At 34.4% G+C, this 18777-nt stretch overlaps 1 protein-coding gene across 2 annotated transcripts; it reads left to right on the top strand.

The window, feature by feature from the left end:
- The first annotated feature begins 1850 nt into the window (after positions 1-1850).
- LOC135686396 (rho GTPase-activating protein 24) lies at positions 1851-18055 on the top strand. Of its 2 annotated transcripts, none has more exons than XM_065202619.2 (14): positions 1851-2201; positions 4286-4393; positions 5626-5719; positions 6263-6381; positions 6749-6869; positions 8773-8850; positions 9645-9779; positions 10502-10595; positions 11866-11962; positions 13334-13500; positions 14435-14556; positions 14857-14898; positions 15476-15629; positions 17440-18055. In XM_065202619.2, exons 1-14 carry the CDS (start codon positions 1944-1946, stop codon positions 17528-17530), a joined length of 1680 nt encoding a protein of 559 aa, XP_065058691.2. In that variant the 5' UTR covers positions 1851-1943; the 3' UTR covers positions 17531-18055. The 2 variants fall into 2 exon arrangements, with proteins under 2 accessions (XP_065058691.2, XP_065058692.2); XM_065202620.2 differs by having other exon boundaries at positions 1852-2201; positions 14438-14556.
- Positions 18056-18777: the final 722 nt, after the last annotated feature.

Below are 18777 nucleotides of genomic sequence, written 5' to 3' on the forward strand. Positions count from 1 at the left end.
AGAACTGTTACAAAATTGTTGTTTTCAAACTATTTCGAAACAGATGAAATAGGCGTTTATCATCTTGGTATCAGCGATCAATTTCAAAACTACAATTCTCATAAGCAGGAACTTTCTCTTAATTGTCGAAACTCAGTTTACCAATCCAACTTTCCGTGCGGTTGGAGCTTTTAGGAAAACATCAAGTTTATTTTCGAGACCTATTTTGTTACTTGTCAACATTCTGTAAAAGTACGAGCGCTTCACCTACGCTTTGTGACTTAATAGGCAGTCTTAAACTTTCAAGCTGAAGTAGAAAATGAATGTGTAAAAATCAAAGGGTATACTTCTTGTCTAGCCAAGGGAATACTTTTTTGTTCCTTTGGTCAAGCTAATGTCTAGTAAGGCGTATCATATTTGGCAAAATTAGTCTAGGGTAAGGCCTTTGAAAATAGGAATTTCTTCTGGTAACCCATCTTTTTCATAATATACTAGAAAGTAAAACAATTCGACCTTTGACATTTCTGAGTTTAGACTAAAAATTTTGAGATACTCGAATGGCTTAGAAATGAATCTAGCCATTGGTTTAGCTAAGAGTAACATTTTCTTAAATATTATTCTAGCCAACGGTACCACTTTGAATGTGCTCATGGCTGAACCCTACCCAAATTTAGCTAAAAACTCACCTCCCCCCACGGTGCATGCGTATTTTCCATTTTTTGCACATGAAGTCTCGTGGATTCATAAGATGCACCATTTCTAGTGGGAAGCAATGAAAAATGGAGGGGGATATGTAAGCAAAAAACGCTCACTGTAGCCAATGGTCTCTACGTGGATATACATCTACTAATAATATAATATCTATTAAACAAAAACCCAAGATCAGTTCGGTCAAGAACATTTGAGGGGTAAAACAAAAAACTCAGGCCAAAGAAACATTTGAGGGGAGAAACGAAAAACTCAGGCCAAACAAAATACAGCGCACAGCCAAATTAGTTACAATCGTGATTCGCAGTCAAAAAAGCAATTTAATAAAAATCAAAGTCTTTTGGTACATTTCGCTGCATTATTTTGGCAGTCATTTACGTAACGATTTGTACGATGGTTAAAAAACAATTCAATTAATGGGCTTGATCGATTTTTCCCCTTTGAAAATATTCCACAACATTGGATCTTCCTGAATAAAACTGCATTCCAAACTGTCCTTTAGGTTGCCAAGGCAGATAATAGTACAATGATATAGGATCGAAGGTATAAAAACTTCGCAAATGAAAGTATTTTTTCAAAATCAGTCCAGAAGCTCCATCTACACTCTTTTTTAAAAGAATATTTATAGGAAAATTCAGACTCAGATTTATCCAAATTTCAAGAATATTAAAATGATATTGCTCAACCTCCGCTCACATGTTTGTGTCTCACTTATCAGCAGACAGCGAATCTGACATGTCTCGTTTTTAAAAAAACGTCGGGTTTTTCAAGCGCGGGCGACGTTCCCTTTTAATACTATATCAGATTTATAAAATTATTATACTTTAAAAATGTATTTAGGCTCAAAAGGAAAGTTTCTCTAGAATATCAAAGGTGGAGAAAAAAATATTGTATTATTTTTAAATAGAGTATAGCTTGATGCACAGGAAAATGTTTTATTTCTATGGAAATCGGTGACTTCTGGGAAAGGGAAAGACTCTGTTTATTAATCGAATAAAGCATTAAAATTTATGACACATTTCCCATCAATGTTGATTCAGTGTTGCACTGTTTCGAAATTTGTAAATAGAAGGGATTGATGCGTCACGATTAGCGAATGTTAACGGTCAAAACATAGCAGAAGTTGTGGGATGCCACACCTTGTGGTTTTACGGAAACCCAAGGGAAACATGCTAGATGGCCTTCGAACTACAGTAGAACTACAGTGAACATGGAAAGGTAAGTCCAAGGGAATAATTTGGCTCTTTATATCAGCTATGCTATCAATGGATACAAATAGAGCGTCTTGGAATGTGTCGTTGAAGGCCGATGATCGAATTATGAGAACCTTCTCGGTCGTCGGGCGAAGATTTTCGGTAGACGAGTCTCGTTCTCGAGTTGGTCCTGGTGAGAGAGAAACAGCAGCTCATGAAAAAGGAAATTCGCTGCGAATCCAGGTCCTTGGAAGATCAATAATAAATTGCAAACTGCGCCGAGCAATGTCATGTAGAAGCACTCTTCAGCACCAAAAAACAGTAAGTTTTCCTCCGTTTTCAGTGTTTTCTCCTGTTCTTCTGGTTAATCGATCGAAAGTACCGGAGCGTGCCTTCCTAAATCGCGTCCTGTGCTTTGTCGGCCGTGTTGATGCAATTTTACTGTCATCAATCGCCGCCGAGTATCAATTTTTGATACGATGCTTACTTAAATGAGAATCTATAAACAGACGTGTATAAATTGACTCATTATGAAGTTTTTGTGGGCTTTAAAAACCCTATTTTGATTGATGACAAGCAAAGTATTTTACTGGATTGCTGGACTACTGCAGCAGAGCTCTTTGCACGAATCAGATTCAGATTTCACAATTGGACCTTTGCAAAGACTTTGGTTTATTTCCGTTATTCATCAGTATTCTGATATGTTTAAATTGACCTTTTGGATTTGCCTAACTCTAGAAAAGTAACTTTGCTGTTGAAAAACTGATCTGGAGGGAATGCTTCTGTTTACATTCAAATAACTTTTTCAAAATGTATAAATGGGTTCACAGAAATGTGTCACCAAGTATAGTGTTCTCTTAAAATATTTCGAAAAATACCATTTTCTACATATATACCTCCAGCTTCAAAATACTACTAATATTGATGGCGTCTATGAATCAGGGTTTTGAAGCAAAAACTTTCCAACAAGAATGCAAAGTTAGAGACACAAGCTCCTAATTTCTGAGCAGTTGGGGGATGGTTGCAAAATTAAATACTGGCATGGATCTGTTCCAGCCATATAGCTGGGATTTTTGCAAGCAAAGACTCTAAACAAAGGCATAATGCTGACAAAATCTCTATATAAGTGGGTAATAAATGGCCCTTTCATTATTTCGAATTTTTGGTTTTATGAATATCGTGACAATTATAAATGGGCTGGCTGTATGACTTTGATTGTCTACTTAGTTTCCAAGCTTGCAGAATCATTTTTAGTGTTAGATGGAAAATAATAATCACAAGAATCAAACGTAAATAAAATAATTGTTCACTTCAACATGTTTTTTATATTAATGCATAAACTAAGTGTAGTGTCCTTTGCTCTGATGATAGGCAAAATAGTCAGTACCTTATAAGAAACTGTTGGTTTTTGAAGTTTATTATGGTTTGCTGAAACAGAATTTTCCGTCATCACAGACAGGCGGCAAAAAGTGATATTTTTCTATTTTATTGAATTTCTAATGGGAATTAACATAGTGAAATTGGCTATAACCCTTACTTAGAAATGAATACTGCACTGATTGCCCCCTCTGCCCCATCCTGGAAGAAGGCAAGAGGGGCAGCTGCCCCGGCAACATATCCAGGGTAGGTGCCGCTGAGTCAGGCCCATTCACAGCAAACATCGATTCATATTTTAGACTGAATTGAATTATTTTAATTGGTCTTGTTGGGACAAGACACATTCATCTATTTACAAAGGTGTCTATATTATCTGGAATAGAAAATATCTCATGCAGGTATGCAATGGCATACACATGCCAGAATGGTAAAGGCAGGTCTACAAGCATGGCAGAAAAATTTGGCACAGCCATGCCAAATATAAAGATGATGAGCCAACATCTCTTTGAAAGAATTTGAATAATTTTCAGTTGTTTGAATAACTTGAAACCCCTCTCAATAACTACAAATTGTATTGAATGCACCTACCCACATCCCTACCCACATTTTGAAGGTTACCTAATTGGCAAAAGCAAATTTGGAAAGGGGGTGCAATATTTTTAAGCCTGAAACTCTCAGCCACAGCAAGAACAAGGAACCGGAAATGTGTGTAAGTTTTTGCTGGAAAATGTACAATAGCTGCTCAAGGAATTTCACTTAAAGGTGACTAGGCAAATCTTTCAGCTTCTTTTAATATTTTGTAGTTAGTATGTTCTGTTATGGGCTCATAGCCTTGTCAGCTCAATTTATTGCCAAAAAATACTTTATTTATTTTCGAAACTTTGCCTTCTTTAGAGGTATGGCTATTTAACAACCTCGGCCAATATCTACAGCTGTGTGGTTGATATAAATAGTTGTAATTTATGACTGCTTTTCTTATTTAAACACTATTTCTTTTTTAAAGAATAATTTTTCTGATTTCTGTTCAGCTACACTGTGGATGGTTATCAAAAACTGGTGGCCAGTGGCCAAGAACAATAAAAAGAAGATGGTTTGAGATAAAAGGAGACCAGCTTTACTATTTTCGATCTAAAGGGGTAGGTTTATTTTCAAACGATTTTTCTTTGATGAAGCTGTAAAGTTGTGTGTCTATTTTGGAGAAAGTGGAAAAGATAAAGTGAAATTGAGGTTTGGGATAACACTCAATTTTCCTATGAGATGATAGCTATTGCTTGATTTCAACAGAAGTTTGCAATTTGCGCTTAGGCTGTAAAACTGTAACTTAAAATAATGTTTGAGAATGAGCTGAAAGCAGGGCAAATATATTTATACAGAAAAAATAAAAAAGATGATTATAATGGAAAGATGATTATTGTAGAAAAGGGTGGCAGAGCATATTACAGATTGAGAGGGCTTGAAATGTTTTGGACAGGTTAAACATGCTAAAAAGCAAAGGCAGGGTGATTTTTATATGGTTTTAAGTACATTTTGGAGTTTATTAGGGGGCTAAATTCAATAGGATACAAGATCCCAAGTTTGAAGATTAGTTATTTTTCCAGTGATTTTCTACCGGAAAAGCTTATATATTTATGGCTTTTCCAGGTTGCAATATTTTTATGGTTCTGGCTTAGTGCAAGTGGAACGAGAAGCTGAATGATCTTTGAAGCTGTATACTTGAAAAGCAAATATAGCTAGCCTATTCATGAAATAATATCAACACACACCTTTTTGGCCATATCTTTTTCACTTGTGCTGCTTATTTTTGGTACAGGATGTGGCCTATATTACATCTTGGGAAAGGTCCACTCCAAGGGCATATAAAGCATGAACACATAAAAGCAGACGTTTAGGATAATGAGTGTTATCCATGTGTGAATTCTGGAGATGTTTTGATGAAACAAACTGCATGGCTGTCAATCTGCTACAGTCACACTACTGACACATGCTAACTTTCCTTTTGTGATCAAATCAAAATTTGAGACAATCTTGTACCTGAATATATTCAAGCTTAAGGTAGTTTTTAAAAAGACAAGAACAAATTATGTTGCTGCCAATCTTTTCAACAGCTTGATCAGATTCTTTCTTGTATAAGTTATGAAAAATGTTCTAGGTTAGATAAAAGTAAAAAATATATTTTAGTCCCAGCCTTTTAAGGGATCTTTTAGCATATTTTGATGGTGAGACTTGTTTCAAATTGGAATGTGCCTATGACCGCTGGGGATATATGGAACAATATAAGTGTATTTATCATTATTTTATTATTATTATTATTATTATTATTATTACAATATTGAAGCAAAATGGTTATCCAATTTTTTGTTTTTTATAGGATTCTAAACCAATTGCTGGAATACCACTGGCAGGGAATCGTGTTGAAAGACGGACAGGAGATGGAACTCATCAGTTTCAATTTGAAATTGTTTGTATGTTCTTTTTTATCTCTTCAGTTTTTAGTATATTTTTAATCTGTTTCGCTTTTATTCTTCATACCAATTTCAAAGTTTTAAAAATTCACGTGCTCACTTGAATTTGTGGCAAAAATAAAATTTCTAACATTTCCTCTGTTTAATGAGTTTGGCTCCTTCCCACTCTGTTTAAGGTCCACCACATGCATCAAAATAGTTCAATGCTTTGATTTTCCTGAAGGATTTTGTGACTGCTAAATAAGGAAAGATGAATTGTTATATTCTGAATATCTCATAACTAGGCAATGAAAGTTTTAAATTCAATTTAATTTTTAATTTTGATATGCATAAAATATAATAAATACCACGTTATGTCATAACTTTTAATACTTACTAATGATAAAGAAAATATCCAAAATGTGTTACAATTCCTTTGATTTCTCTGTTTCCTACATTATTTGAATGGCAACCTATATTAAAAGAGGATATGTTTGAATATTAGATATTGTTTATTAAATTAGCTTTTATTCAATATTAGTTTGATGTTCTTTAATGTTTTAGCTGGTGAACAACGTATTGGAAAGCCTGTCACCGACACCCATGAATCATATCTGTTCATTGCTTCATCTCAAAAGGATCTAGAGCAATGGATGAAAGCTATAAATATAATAATTTATACAGTTAGTGTCAAGCCATATTTACTTTTTTAGACAGCAGAAATATACAAAAGGCATCTTTATTTGTACTTTTGCTATTTCATTATAGATGCGATTCAGCCTTTTTTAATTTAGTAGTCTATCAAAGTAGAGAGGAAACTATGTTTATATATAAATAAAGTGTTTTAAGGTTGACCATGTCACTAGTAATGCACATGCTTAATTGATGATTGGTCCCAGGCACATGGGTCCTAGACTTTTTGTAGAATTGGTAGAAAACATATTTTGCCTCATTAATAATTACAAAGATTGTATCATTAGCTGTCATGATATTTAGTATTCAAGCAAGGATCTTTAGTAACTTTAGATTTTTTCACTGATGATGTTATAGCCTTTTGGTGGAGGAATGTTTGGAAGATCAATTGAAGATACAGTAAAGGTTGATTCAAGAAGAGGTGGTGGAATGGTGCCTATTATCATCGAAAAATGTGTAGAATATGTTAGAAACTATGGTAAGTTAGCCTTTTTATTCTCTACAAAGGTATTTTGTCCATTAAGTGCCAATGGCTTGTTCCCCCTAACTCTCTAACAAGTACCATGGGCTGGAAATTTGGTGGAAACGCTTTTTTCCCAGCTGTTGTGTTTCCACAAACACAAAATAAAGGCAACGATTAAGCGTTAGGATTTTATTGATTTGAAGATCGATTGCACTTTCAGACAAAAACAAATTTAGGCTGGTGAAAACGACTTTTTACCATAGTGATAATAATTCTTTGAGAAATCCTTCCAAAATAAACAAGAAAATTAAAATGCTCCTAAACTTCTGCTTTTTTTATCCGTTATCATTTTTGGTTAAAATGAGAAACCTTTGCTCTACAAGCCTTACACAAATCAACGTATGTCAAATATGCGGAGAACAACAAAGTCAGGTGACTTGGACTCAGTTAAAATGGGCCATTAAAACAGAGGATGTTTTTTTACAAACTGGTTCTTGAGACATGAATATTTTCGAATAAAGAGAAATACAACGTGTTTACTCTCATTTGCTTTTTCCCATCATTGTGATAAAACATTATTTCTAGACGCTGCTCAGAAGTTAATTCTTTTGCTTCGGTCGCTACCATCTTGAGGAAAAACCCTCACAGAGTTTGCTTGCATATCGATAAGATTATTTTTTTTCGACGAGTGAATAGATTAAAGGCCAAAAAACTTCAAGAAAAAATTCGAGAAAATTGATAAAAACGTTTTCATGGAAACTGCTTTTAAAATTTGTAAACAAATTTCTCTAACAACAGATTCAGAACCAAATTTGAAACTGTCCAGATACTTTCGTGAGGGGAGTGTATTATGAATCAATGAGAAAAAATTGAGCTGTAAATCTTATGATCAGCGATTTATGTTTATATTTAGTTCGATTTGTGGCAAAAGTTAGATTTAAACAGAAAAGAGAATTAAACAAGAATTTGCAAGATGTTTTCAATAGTTTTATTCTGTCCTTATCACAGTGGGAAAATAACGTTGACCAATAGGAAAACCGCAGGTTGAGAATGACGGCAACGAAACATGGATCTGTCAATTCCGTAACTTGTCAATTAACGCAACAATAGCACGTTTCCTTAAATGCTCAAAATTTCCAGCCCTGAGTATGCTATCATAATATGGTGTTAAAATTATAGTTTGCTTAAAATGTGATATTAAATTTCCCTTTAACAAACTGTATTTTCCGAAAATAGCCCACTTTGATTCAATCCACCCATTCTGCTACTCATTTTGCCAGCCACCCATTCTACTTGACTGATACTCATATAGCTTTTTATTTTGGCTTTTTATTCTAACTGAGTAAGGGTTAAATATTTGCTGCAATAATTGTAGTTTTTCAATGTATTAAATTAAACCTGTTTCTCTTTATTTGTCCATATAACGCAAATTAGCTTGTACTGTAGTTTGCAATCATTTCTTTTTTTATTTCTGTCTTTGTCATCAATTTTTCAATATTTTCCTTGTAATTTTTTAAACATATGATGCCACAGCACCCCCAGTTATGCAAACTTCTATTTTTTGTTGTAACTCTTTATTTGGGTAATTTAGGGAACAGTTTTTTGGCACTGGCCTTATGTTATAGTTGACCAAAAATTCAGCTTGTTCCAGTGTATTGCTCATTGGTATTCAATAGCAAAATTATTTTCCCTGTACTTATACTTGCATTTACATTTAAATGAGAATAACTCAGCTAACAATACTGTAAGTTCAAATTTCACTTCCCGTTCTAGTGTTATCTTTATGTTTGACCTGATTTTTGTAGCAGAAATAACACCACTAAAACCCTAACTCGTTCTATGATCTTCGTATGCAACTTTTCTCTTATTTCATTATATTTTTATTTTCGATTGAAGCTTGTGTTCTTTCTATTCCCAGAGCCTCTTGAGGAAGGTGTTTTTCGTTTGAGTGGAAATGTGCAAGAGGTTGATGACTTATTAAATAGATTCAATAAAGGTATAGATAAATATATTCTATTTTCACAGGTAACTGCTTCTTTTCTACAAAGCTAGTTACTAGACAGTTCAAAATGGAGTAGAATGTACAACTAGCTATGTCGCAGTGACATTTATTGATATTCACTAGCATACGTGTTTAACGCTGATGTTTTGTGTGATATCTACAATCATAATGTGCTTGCTTAACTGTGACGTCACAAATAACTTTTTTAGAAATGTAGAATTCTATCCACAAAACATAAAAGATCGCCGTGAAATTCTTCTAAAATGGCAAAGTCAGTTGAATAAATATGTCAAAAATTGGTCGAGATATGGGCAATGAAAGTTTGCTAACGGGTTACTGTTACTTTGGCTCTTTTCTTTGTTATGAAAAAAGACGAAATAACAGAGGTTTGATGAAAATAGAGCCTGTGCTTCTGTGGCCGTATCTCAGCCAATTCATTTAACTTATTCTACACATTTTGAGGTATTCCATGATACTCAAAAAGTATATTTTGTGACGTCACCACTTACGAACTTTATTGAGAATAGGCTTTGAGCAATTTATACATGGTATTCAGCAATCCCACCTCTCTCCTTTTAACATTGCTAGAAAACTGTAGCTTATAAATATGGTTTCGAAAGATGCTGTTTCGTGACTTTAATGACGTTTGCCTATATTATAAACATTTGCCTGTATATGCTTTCTTTGTGAGGTAAAATTGAGGCCCTGCGTTTTCCTAAGATCTTTCCAGCAGTTCTATTATTTCACTTCTTTTAGCCGAGTATAGAATTTCATTTTTTGTATTTTAGGCGAGATAGTAGACTTGGTGTCTGAAAGACATGGCATTCATACAATAGCTTCGTTACTAAAGGCCTACTTAAGAAGTCTTCCAGAACCTGTTATTCCATTTAGTTTCTACGACAAATGTACAAGCATTGTCTGCAGTAAGTGAACTTTCTCCCTGGAAACAAAATCATTGAATACAAGCTATATTGTTCAAGAAAATAAATAGACATGCCGGTAGCTGCCAGTGCGAAGTTCTGTATAAATTTAGGTGCATGTATTGCAGAAAACCTTTTTACGTAGTATAGTTAAGTAAATCAAAGTTCTTTGTGGTCCTGGCTATATGATGAACCTATGACAGACTTTTCAAAGAAAAGTATAGTAAGCTCTCCTTATTTTGCCAGTTAAAGTTGAGATTCAACTGCAAAAAGGATTGTGAATTTGTAATCATTAGTTGATGCTATCATTTCTCACTCTTGCCTATGTAATCGAAGTAAAATAGTCCCGAATTCACAACGAGGCTAACTTTAGCTTCCTTTCTAAGCCTATAACATTTTATGCTACAGTTACGGTAGTTCTTTACCAAGTTATTATGATTTTTGAGAACATGCAGCTATCATGCCAATTTTTTCATCTTGACTTGTTTGTATTATTGACAAAGGTCTAATGCACACCATGTTGTTTAAATTCTACAGGCATTAACAGTTCTGTTTCTTTTGGTATATGGTAGCAAAAAACCTTTGTTTTGCAGACGTCTAAAGGAGATGTGCCTTCTACTTTCTTCCACTCCTAAAACTTGCTAGCTATTTTTACTTAGCATGTCAAGGTTCAAACTTCATTTCGGTAATTCACATTTCAAAGGTTCAATTGATTTCATCCATAGCTTATAACGATGATCGAGATACGGAGGTGGAAAAACTCAGCATAGTGTTAAAGTCAATTCCAAAAGCAAGTCTGAATACCTTAAAGTACATAAGGCAAGTAACACTTGGTTTTTTTGGTTTCCTGTCTCGTATTTTTGTTTCTGTGTTATTAGGTTCGAATACTGCCCATTACGGGTAGATTATCACTCGTCATACTTTGACGAATTTGGTCTGTGCCTATTGTTGCTGTATCGGACATCAATAGAGTTCTTCAATGTGACGTCATGAAAGATATATATTTTTAGAAATTTGACCACATAATTTATAAGAACGTCATGAAATACTTCTAAATATGCAAAATTAGCTAATTATGTCAAAAATCGGGTGAGATTTGGCCAATGAAAAATATGTGGTTTGTTAACGGGTTACTTTTGTTTTGGCTCTGTTACAGAAGTTTGATTGGTACACCGCCTATCTTAATTTGGTCATATCTCAGCCAATCCGTAACACGTTTAACTTATTTTGCACATTTAGAGGTATTTCATGGCGCTTTTCCAGGTTATGGAAATCCAATCAAAAATTCTAAAAGAAGATTTTTGTGACGTCATTGCCTAAAACTCCATTAACTGTGGGATGGACACGGGCCAAATATCAGTTAAAGTTTAACTTTAGTTCAATGTTCTATTTTGTACCAGAGGCTGAACCGAAAATATCTTGTGTAAGTTGTGGTTATCTCCAAACCTCATTGTGCGACTTTTTTCGAGCTCAATTAGGATAAACAAATATACTTTTTAAACCCGGATAGAATTTCTCAATTTGTTTGTGCTTGTAGATTGTAGATTTTCTGACGATTGCGGTTTGAAAATTATAAGGGATTTGACCGCAAAATCGTTCCGGATGAAATATTTCTCCATTATACGGCCAATAACGGCCAATTCCCTTATAAAATACTCATCCCTATTTCGTCATGAAATCAATATCAGGAGCATCTTGAAAACTAACATGTAGCCTAAAATTCTTGTCTTTGATCTAACTTTAAAATCCAAAATGTAATACAAAGACGTTTGAAAAATTTTTCAAAACGAGGTTGTAAATTAGGTTATTTTTAGAAATCTACTTAAATGAAACATTTGGAGGACAAAGGCTCCTGCAGAGTGTTTTAAGCTTTAGTGCATTGTAGCTTTGATCTGCGCTGTTTTAAAGCCAACTTTCTATTATGCTTCACCTTTGAATAAATTGCTGTCACGATTGTTTTTCTTATAAGATACACGCCTGTGATATGCAGATATTCCCAAGTTAGTAAATGTATGTTGATGCTTATAAACGTTTTGGTTATTTATTAAGAAACAATTGACACTAATCTGTTTCTTATTTGATTTTTCAGTCGATTTTTGCACGAATTTCAAGGTCACCAGCAAGTAACAAAAATGACCTTAGCAAACTTGGCAGTTGTTTTTGGGCCTAACGTCCTCAGTCCAAATGTATGTATATCCAGTTCACCACTTGCAATATGTTTTACTGCAATGAAAATTACTGTTTATCGGTATATTAGAAACAGTGGCGTAGCTTGAGCTCAGAACGTAAGCATGCGGTAGCATATCGTATAAGTTTATGCTGAATAACTAAAATTGTGATTTCAGTTTTTTATAAATACAAGTAGTAATTCAAGGTACTTGTGGTTATGATTTTGATTTTGAATGTACGCCAAGGTTTGAAAACCCTGTGGGCCCTGTGGTACTTCATGTTCATCTTTCTCTAGAAAATAGCTGGCATGGCCAGCAAAATGATTGATGAAAAACATCAAGTATTTGGTAAGGTTTGCGCTCAGGTCTACCGCATACTCTGGTCGGTAAATTCTGACTATACCTAAAGGGGACTCCATCAAATTTCCTGACTGGAATGTTGACAGAAAATCAATTTTGCACAAAATATGGACTCGTAGACAAATAATCTTTCCTTTGAAAGAGGAAGTTGAGCATCCTCAAATTGTCAAAATTTGACAAAATGAAACTTTATTAAAAGACCGATACAGAAAGTGAAAGCTGGTCAGACCCATGACGCAGTCGATGTCAACCACTAATTCCGTTAGCCCTAGGAATAATCTAGAGTTACAATTTTTTAAAATGTAATTAATTCAGATAAAAAGTTCACTTTTATCTGTACCAAGGTCTGGAGTTTCATTCGAAATGTATCGAACCATTCAAAACTCGAGCTTTAGGAGACTATAAAGAACAAATAGACATTTACAAGTATAATTGCTGACATTGTTCATCTTCATAGTTTTTATATTTTGATAATACTTTTGTAGTTCTCTTTATGAGTATAAAAATATTATCCTGAAAATCATTATCATCGCCCGGAAGGCGTTAGATCCCCTTTGCAAAAAAACAACTTATGAAAGAGCCAGTTAAGTAAACAACTGAGGAACTTTGAAAATATTTCAAAGAGCTACTTATTTGATGTGAGAAGTTTTTCCCCTTTCATAAGGTTTTCACTGCAATCATCATACCTGTTTGCGAAAGAAATAGACAAATAGTTTTATGGATTGATTCAAATAAACAGCTACGGTTTTAAATTCATAATTACCAAAGCTTTGCAGAATTCTGGACGACTCTTTCTCCGAGATCTAATCTGTGTTTTGAAATTTAATATTAATGTTAATAATACGAAAATTTTAATCTGTAATGCTTTTCTTGATTAGCTACAGCACAAAACTTATATTTTCCGTTATACGACCTGCCTTCACATTGAATTGGCTTAATTTTACATTTTTATTTCTCACGAAGTACCCTCATGATTTTGGTAGAAACTATTAGCTATAATTTGTTCTGACTACATAAACAAATTTCCAGTCTGAGAATCCACAAGTTCTGATGGAAAGCTCAAGTATGATCGCACAGTCCATGGAATTCTTCATCAAGAACCACGCAAATCTCTTCCCTCAAACCGATGATGAGAAATATTATAACCCAAGATCTCCGGACGCGACACCACCAAAAAGCCACAGACAAGTTTCAAGGTGAGTTTTACGATACCTATCTATTATTATTCAATTATGCAATTATGCTATCAACTCTATTTACTACGGTGCAAGATTTTTAATGTATACCGTTTTTTGATAAGCGTCATTTTTCAAAGTTGACTTTCGGGAAGTTTTTACATTTGCAGAATCATATCCTAGAGCAAGGACGGGTAACCTTTTCAATATGAGGGCCAAATTTACAACATTTTGTACCATGGAAGAGCAGGTCGGGCCAGGAAGGGCTAAAATTTAGATCTGTCCTATAATAGCAATGTAACTACTCTCCTTCTAGTGGTTGGTACCTCTAGCCGGCTTGTAAAAATCAGGCCAAAATCACCAGAGAAAATGTGCATCTACATACATGCCAATTGTCTGAATTTTTGGAAACTTTTTAGCTGATAAACTTCATTTGCGGGAAAAGCTGCTTCTTTTGGCATGGGAATGAACTTCAATATTTGAGATACGAAATAATTCACGTTGATTGAAATATTTTAGAGCAAGCTATCACTTTCATAAGACTTTTTAATTCTTTGAATATTTAATTTTGCATGTCTGAGGGCCTCTAAAAATTTGCTGACGTACTGGATTTGTCCCGCGGGCCATAGATTGCCCGCCCAAGGCCTAGAACAAGGGCAAAAGAATTGTTATGCTATATGGATATCTCCCTCTGTTGTCAAACCCCATGTCGATGGAATGCACAAGAAATGTTTTTGCGTGCGTTTGAGTCAATGGTGATATACAGATATATTTAAGGCACTAATAGCGGTAGTATTCACTTATCTAAACTGGTTTCCTGAATCTTTGCCTAAGAAATCTCTCACTTGAAGAACTAGGACTGTCACCAAACCCTAGATTTAGGTGGCTAATTATAATCCTTTTGAATATCGATGCATGCTATGTTGATCTATTTATGTAAGATGCGTTTCTTTAGCAGCCCCTCATACTCCTTCGACATGGAATCTACAGATGCGTCTTCTAAAAACGACACAGTAAGAAAGTCAGCAACGTTCCCCAGGTTTTCCAGGCTTGGTTCACTAAGCAATTCATTAGCAGGTACTTTTTGTTCAAGAGTTTTTCTTTGATTTCACAAAATTTTAAGGGTGTAATTCCAAAGTAGTTTGCCGTTCGTTGAGGACCCGTGTCACAAAAAACAGGGGGGGGGGACCGTATTCGTCCTTGGTGTTTGTACTTTTACCTTGTGAGTTAAAAATGAAATTAACGACACGACCGTGGCACGCTCAGAATTTTGCTTTTACCAAGAAATCTATTTTTGCTTCTTGCATCACGAAAATTAAAATTTCCTTTAGGTTGTGACAGCACCTTTTGTTAAATTGGTTTTTTTTTTCATCTAAGGTGCATCGTTGAATGGTCTATCAGAGTCAGAGGAAGGCCAAGGTGAGATTAAATTTTTTTAAGTTTTGAAATGTTCTCACATAATCGATGAAAAGACATCTTTGAAGGATGAAGGGGAAAGGAGGTATTATGATCTAAAGGGGGTCTTTAAACAAAAGGTTTTAACAAAGCCCCCTTTTATGAAATATCTTTTGTGAAAGCTTTCTCCAAATCTTGAATGAATGAATTGAATAAATAGCAAGTCTTGAAAAAGAGAAATGAAGCATAAGAGCAAATAGTTTTGCCCTGGATATTTTACAGATAATTTTTTATTTGTATTCTTTTGTTCGGCCACATTTGTCTATTGTTCTAAACATCAGTCCCAAATCAATAGATTTTTTTACTCGAATGATCTATATGTTGTATATCCAGTTACTGTTTCACTGTAATATAGACGGTATTTGCAAACCCGCTATCTGTGTGAGTAAAAAATAATGGAAAAGTCCAATAGCATCTGCTATCAATAAATTGTATTTTATGGGTCGTACGTAAGGATAATTGTTCTAAAATATAGAAGAAATAATTTCTTTGTTAGAAATTAGAAAGTCTTGTCAAACATAAATTGCTTGGAATTTTCTAGACTACGAGACACAAGTTAACGAATTGGCCCTGGAGCTGGAACTACAACGTTCGCAATTTGAAGTGCAAGTTCAAGAATTAGAAAATCAGCTTGATGTACAAAACAAAATAATCGCCATGTTGAAAATACGGTTGCACGAGGAGCATAAAGCCAGGTAGGCATAGCGAATTCAAAGATATTAAGATGTTTTACAAAAGTTTGTTATTGTTATTTCAATTAAACTAATGTTAGAAGCCTCTGTATCACGTAGGTATTTTGTAACGAGCTCGCCAAGGTTAACAAGATTAGACTTTGACAAACGCTCAAAAAAGCGGGAATTTATTAAAATGGATGTGTATCTGGGGTTTGTCCATAGCTATAGTGCTAGTTATATTCAGTAAAATACAAAGATAACGTACATGGTTGATTCACAGATAGTCTTAAGAGAATCGTTAACAGGCTGAATATAATTACATTTCTAATAAATGTCACAGCTTTGATGTTTTTATGAATAGAAACCGTATATGCGAAACAGAAAGTAGCCACACCGTATTAGTAAAACCATAATTTCCCAATAGAATGCGATTAGGCCCTGGGTCAACATCTGGCTCCAGAATAAAGAGTGCGCTAGTGACAACAATTTCAAAACCATTGGGTAGGCAAGATCGCATTTTAGCGTTTGTGAAGCTATCATGCTTTAGAAATAATCCCGAACTTGTGTATACAGGAAGAGTTCGTTTTCTCAAATTCTTGTTCTATATACGCAATGAAGTTAGTTGGTGAGAAACGATATTCTGTGCTACTTTTGTGGTCAATATGATGAAGTGTGTTGTGCTACTTTCGTTCCACATTAGGATATAGATTTCCGTTTACATTTGGTCGCAAAAGTGTTTATTGACGAAAAACTATTACGAACTGTGTGACGTGAGTTGTTGACTGCAGCACTATGCATTCTAAGATATAAACTCTGTATTATCCTCTTTTCTGTATTATCGACTTGACGTAGGTAAAAACCAAGTCCGTTTTGGGCCCTGTGTTATTTTTGATGACTTTATATAGAATTAGCTGTTTAGCCAAGAATTTCACCAGATCGGTTGCAAAAGCTTCTGATCCATGTTATTTCTGGCTTAAACGAGTTTGTAAATCTAGTAGATGAATTTAAATTATCTATATTTGTGTAAATTATCTTCTTTCAGGTAATTTCTTAGCCTGACTTATCGGTTCTAAAGCAACTCTCAAACATAAACATGTCTTTATTCGTTGAAATTAGAAGATAATCGTAAAGTTGTGAATGGCTTCTGTAACAAATCTTGTTATTCGTCACTGTATGCAGATCGTATTGTGTGTCAAATAGAAACTATAGCTGTTGAACGTTGTTGAAAAAGCTGGATTGCCCTCCTCTGATATTCGTACGGGTCATTATGTTATGCGTAGCCTTGCTTGAAAGCATGAAGTAAATGCTAGAACTTGCAGTTGAACTTCTTTTCTGAATAAGAATGTGTTACTAAATGTTGCCGGCCGCAGTTTCAGAAGCTAATTTCGAGGTCCCTATAAGCAAGTCAATAATGGGCGGGCCCTGTAAGACTTTTGTTGTTTAACCCTTAAATCTCCCTGAAATGGACTTTGAAATTAATTCTAGGAATTAAAAAATTTCATAGCAATATCTACCAAGGCCTTTCTTTAACAAGGAAGAATTTATATTCCTTTTATGATCCCCCTATATTTTTATTCATGGGAATGACAGCTTTATCGTTTGAAAAGGTTTTAAAGAATTTTCAGTTTGCTAAATGTCAAACCGTGGATAGCTAGGTTGGTCAACAATAAGAAATAGATGGCGGCAATCTTTCCCTTCACTTCTATGTAAACAAAACTTTTATCGCTGTTGCCAAGATTTTAGATTTAAAGCTAAAATTTTATTTTTCTGATCTAATTAAGAATCTTTTTCTGATCCCTTTTTTAATTGTCTAGATTTTGTTTATTTTCAGGACATCTGCTGAAAAGAGACTCGAGTTATATCGTCTTGGTATACAAGAATACTGTCAGAAATTTGGACATGTTGATATAAGCATTCCCTAATGTGTAGAGGAAAAGATGGTAAATTGATGTTTATATTCGACCCTAGGAACACACTTAATATTTCATCCTATCAAATTTATATGGTCGTTAAATTCAATGTAGAATTTTTCTATTTTCGTGTATTTTTATACTAATAAATCATATGGTTGTGCTAATGATTTTTCTGGAAAAGCGAAATAATTTGTGGTATTCTACAAAGATTCACAAAATTCACCCTTATCTCTAAGAAACAATAAGCACAACTTAGGAATCAGCTGTTGGAAATATTAAAATTTTTGATTAAATGATATCGTATTGCTTAATAAATTTAAAGTGTAACAAAGCTTGTTATTGTCTGATTAATATTTCCGGTAGTACCACTCGCTGTATATCAAATATGCACCAGTTTTTGCCTAGATGATCGTTTAATGTTGCTATATGGCTGCTTGAGTATGCCAACGAATGGTTCATAACGACAAGCACTAATTATGTAGAATGAGATAATGCATGTAAGTTTAATCTTTCCAATAAACATCTAAATTTGAAGTTTTCTTACTTTCTTTCATATTTTCGAATTGGCCTAGCTCATCTCAAATCAGGGCAATTTACGCAAAGGGAAACACTTTATTCGTTGACAGAAAGAAGTTAAACTTTGCACCAATTTATCATTTTTCATGGTATTTCTCATATTTATGATCCATAAGTAAGTACATGGGAACATGTTTCATTTCATTTGACCATTTACATCAACATAGAGGTTAAGGCAAAAACGTATTGTGATAGTTTTGAATTTATTTTTACAAATGCTGCTTTCCAGGAAGAGTTTCCAGGGAGGAATATTCTGTGAGTGTCTGTATTTTATCAGTCCTACAATGATTGATTTTGGCAATTCCCATACTAGAAAACTCAACTCACACAAGTATTTTCATCGGTGTCGTCGTTCATCATTTCCTTCCGCTCTCAGCAGGTTGACTGTCATGGATGCCCAGTCCACCCTCTGCGTTATTCGATCCAATCTCTAGAAAAGCCGGTATTTTCAACTATTATAGAGTAAGTAAGTAACAATATTAGCTGGGAGACAAAGTCACGTACTGACCAGAGCAAACAGTAACAGAACAGTGAAAGAAACGATTAAAAAAATGCAACTTGAGTTTTTAGGACACTTATGCAGAAAAAAGGGAAAAATTGAAGGTGAAAGAGACAGGGGAAGGCAAAGAACATCATACATGGATGGTTTAAGGCTGCTGACCAATGACAAACTTTAATTC

The sequence above is a fragment of the Rhopilema esculentum genome, chromosome 6, assembly GCF_057945365.1.
Source record: "Rhopilema esculentum isolate cy_ngs chromosome 6, ASM5794536v1, whole genome shotgun sequence".
Lineage (NCBI taxonomy): Eukaryota > Metazoa > Cnidaria > Scyphozoa > Rhizostomeae > Rhizostomatidae > Rhopilema > Rhopilema esculentum.

What these genes read in the sequence shown, in the direction of transcription:
- LOC135686396 (XM_065202619.2), top strand. Translation starts at nt 1,944, where the DNA reads ATGCTATCAATGGATACAAATAGAGCGTCTTGGAATGTGTCGTTGAAG. An exon ending in ACTATTTTCGATCTAAAGGG is followed by an intron (nt 4,394 to 5,625) that starts GTAGGTTTATTT and finishes TGTTTTTTATAG; the next exon opens with GATTCTAAACCAATTGCTGG. An exon ending in AGAGTCAGAGGAAGGCCAAG is followed by an intron (nt 14,899 to 15,475) that starts GTGAGATTAAAT and finishes GGAATTTTCTAG; the next exon opens with ACTACGAGACACAAGTTAAC.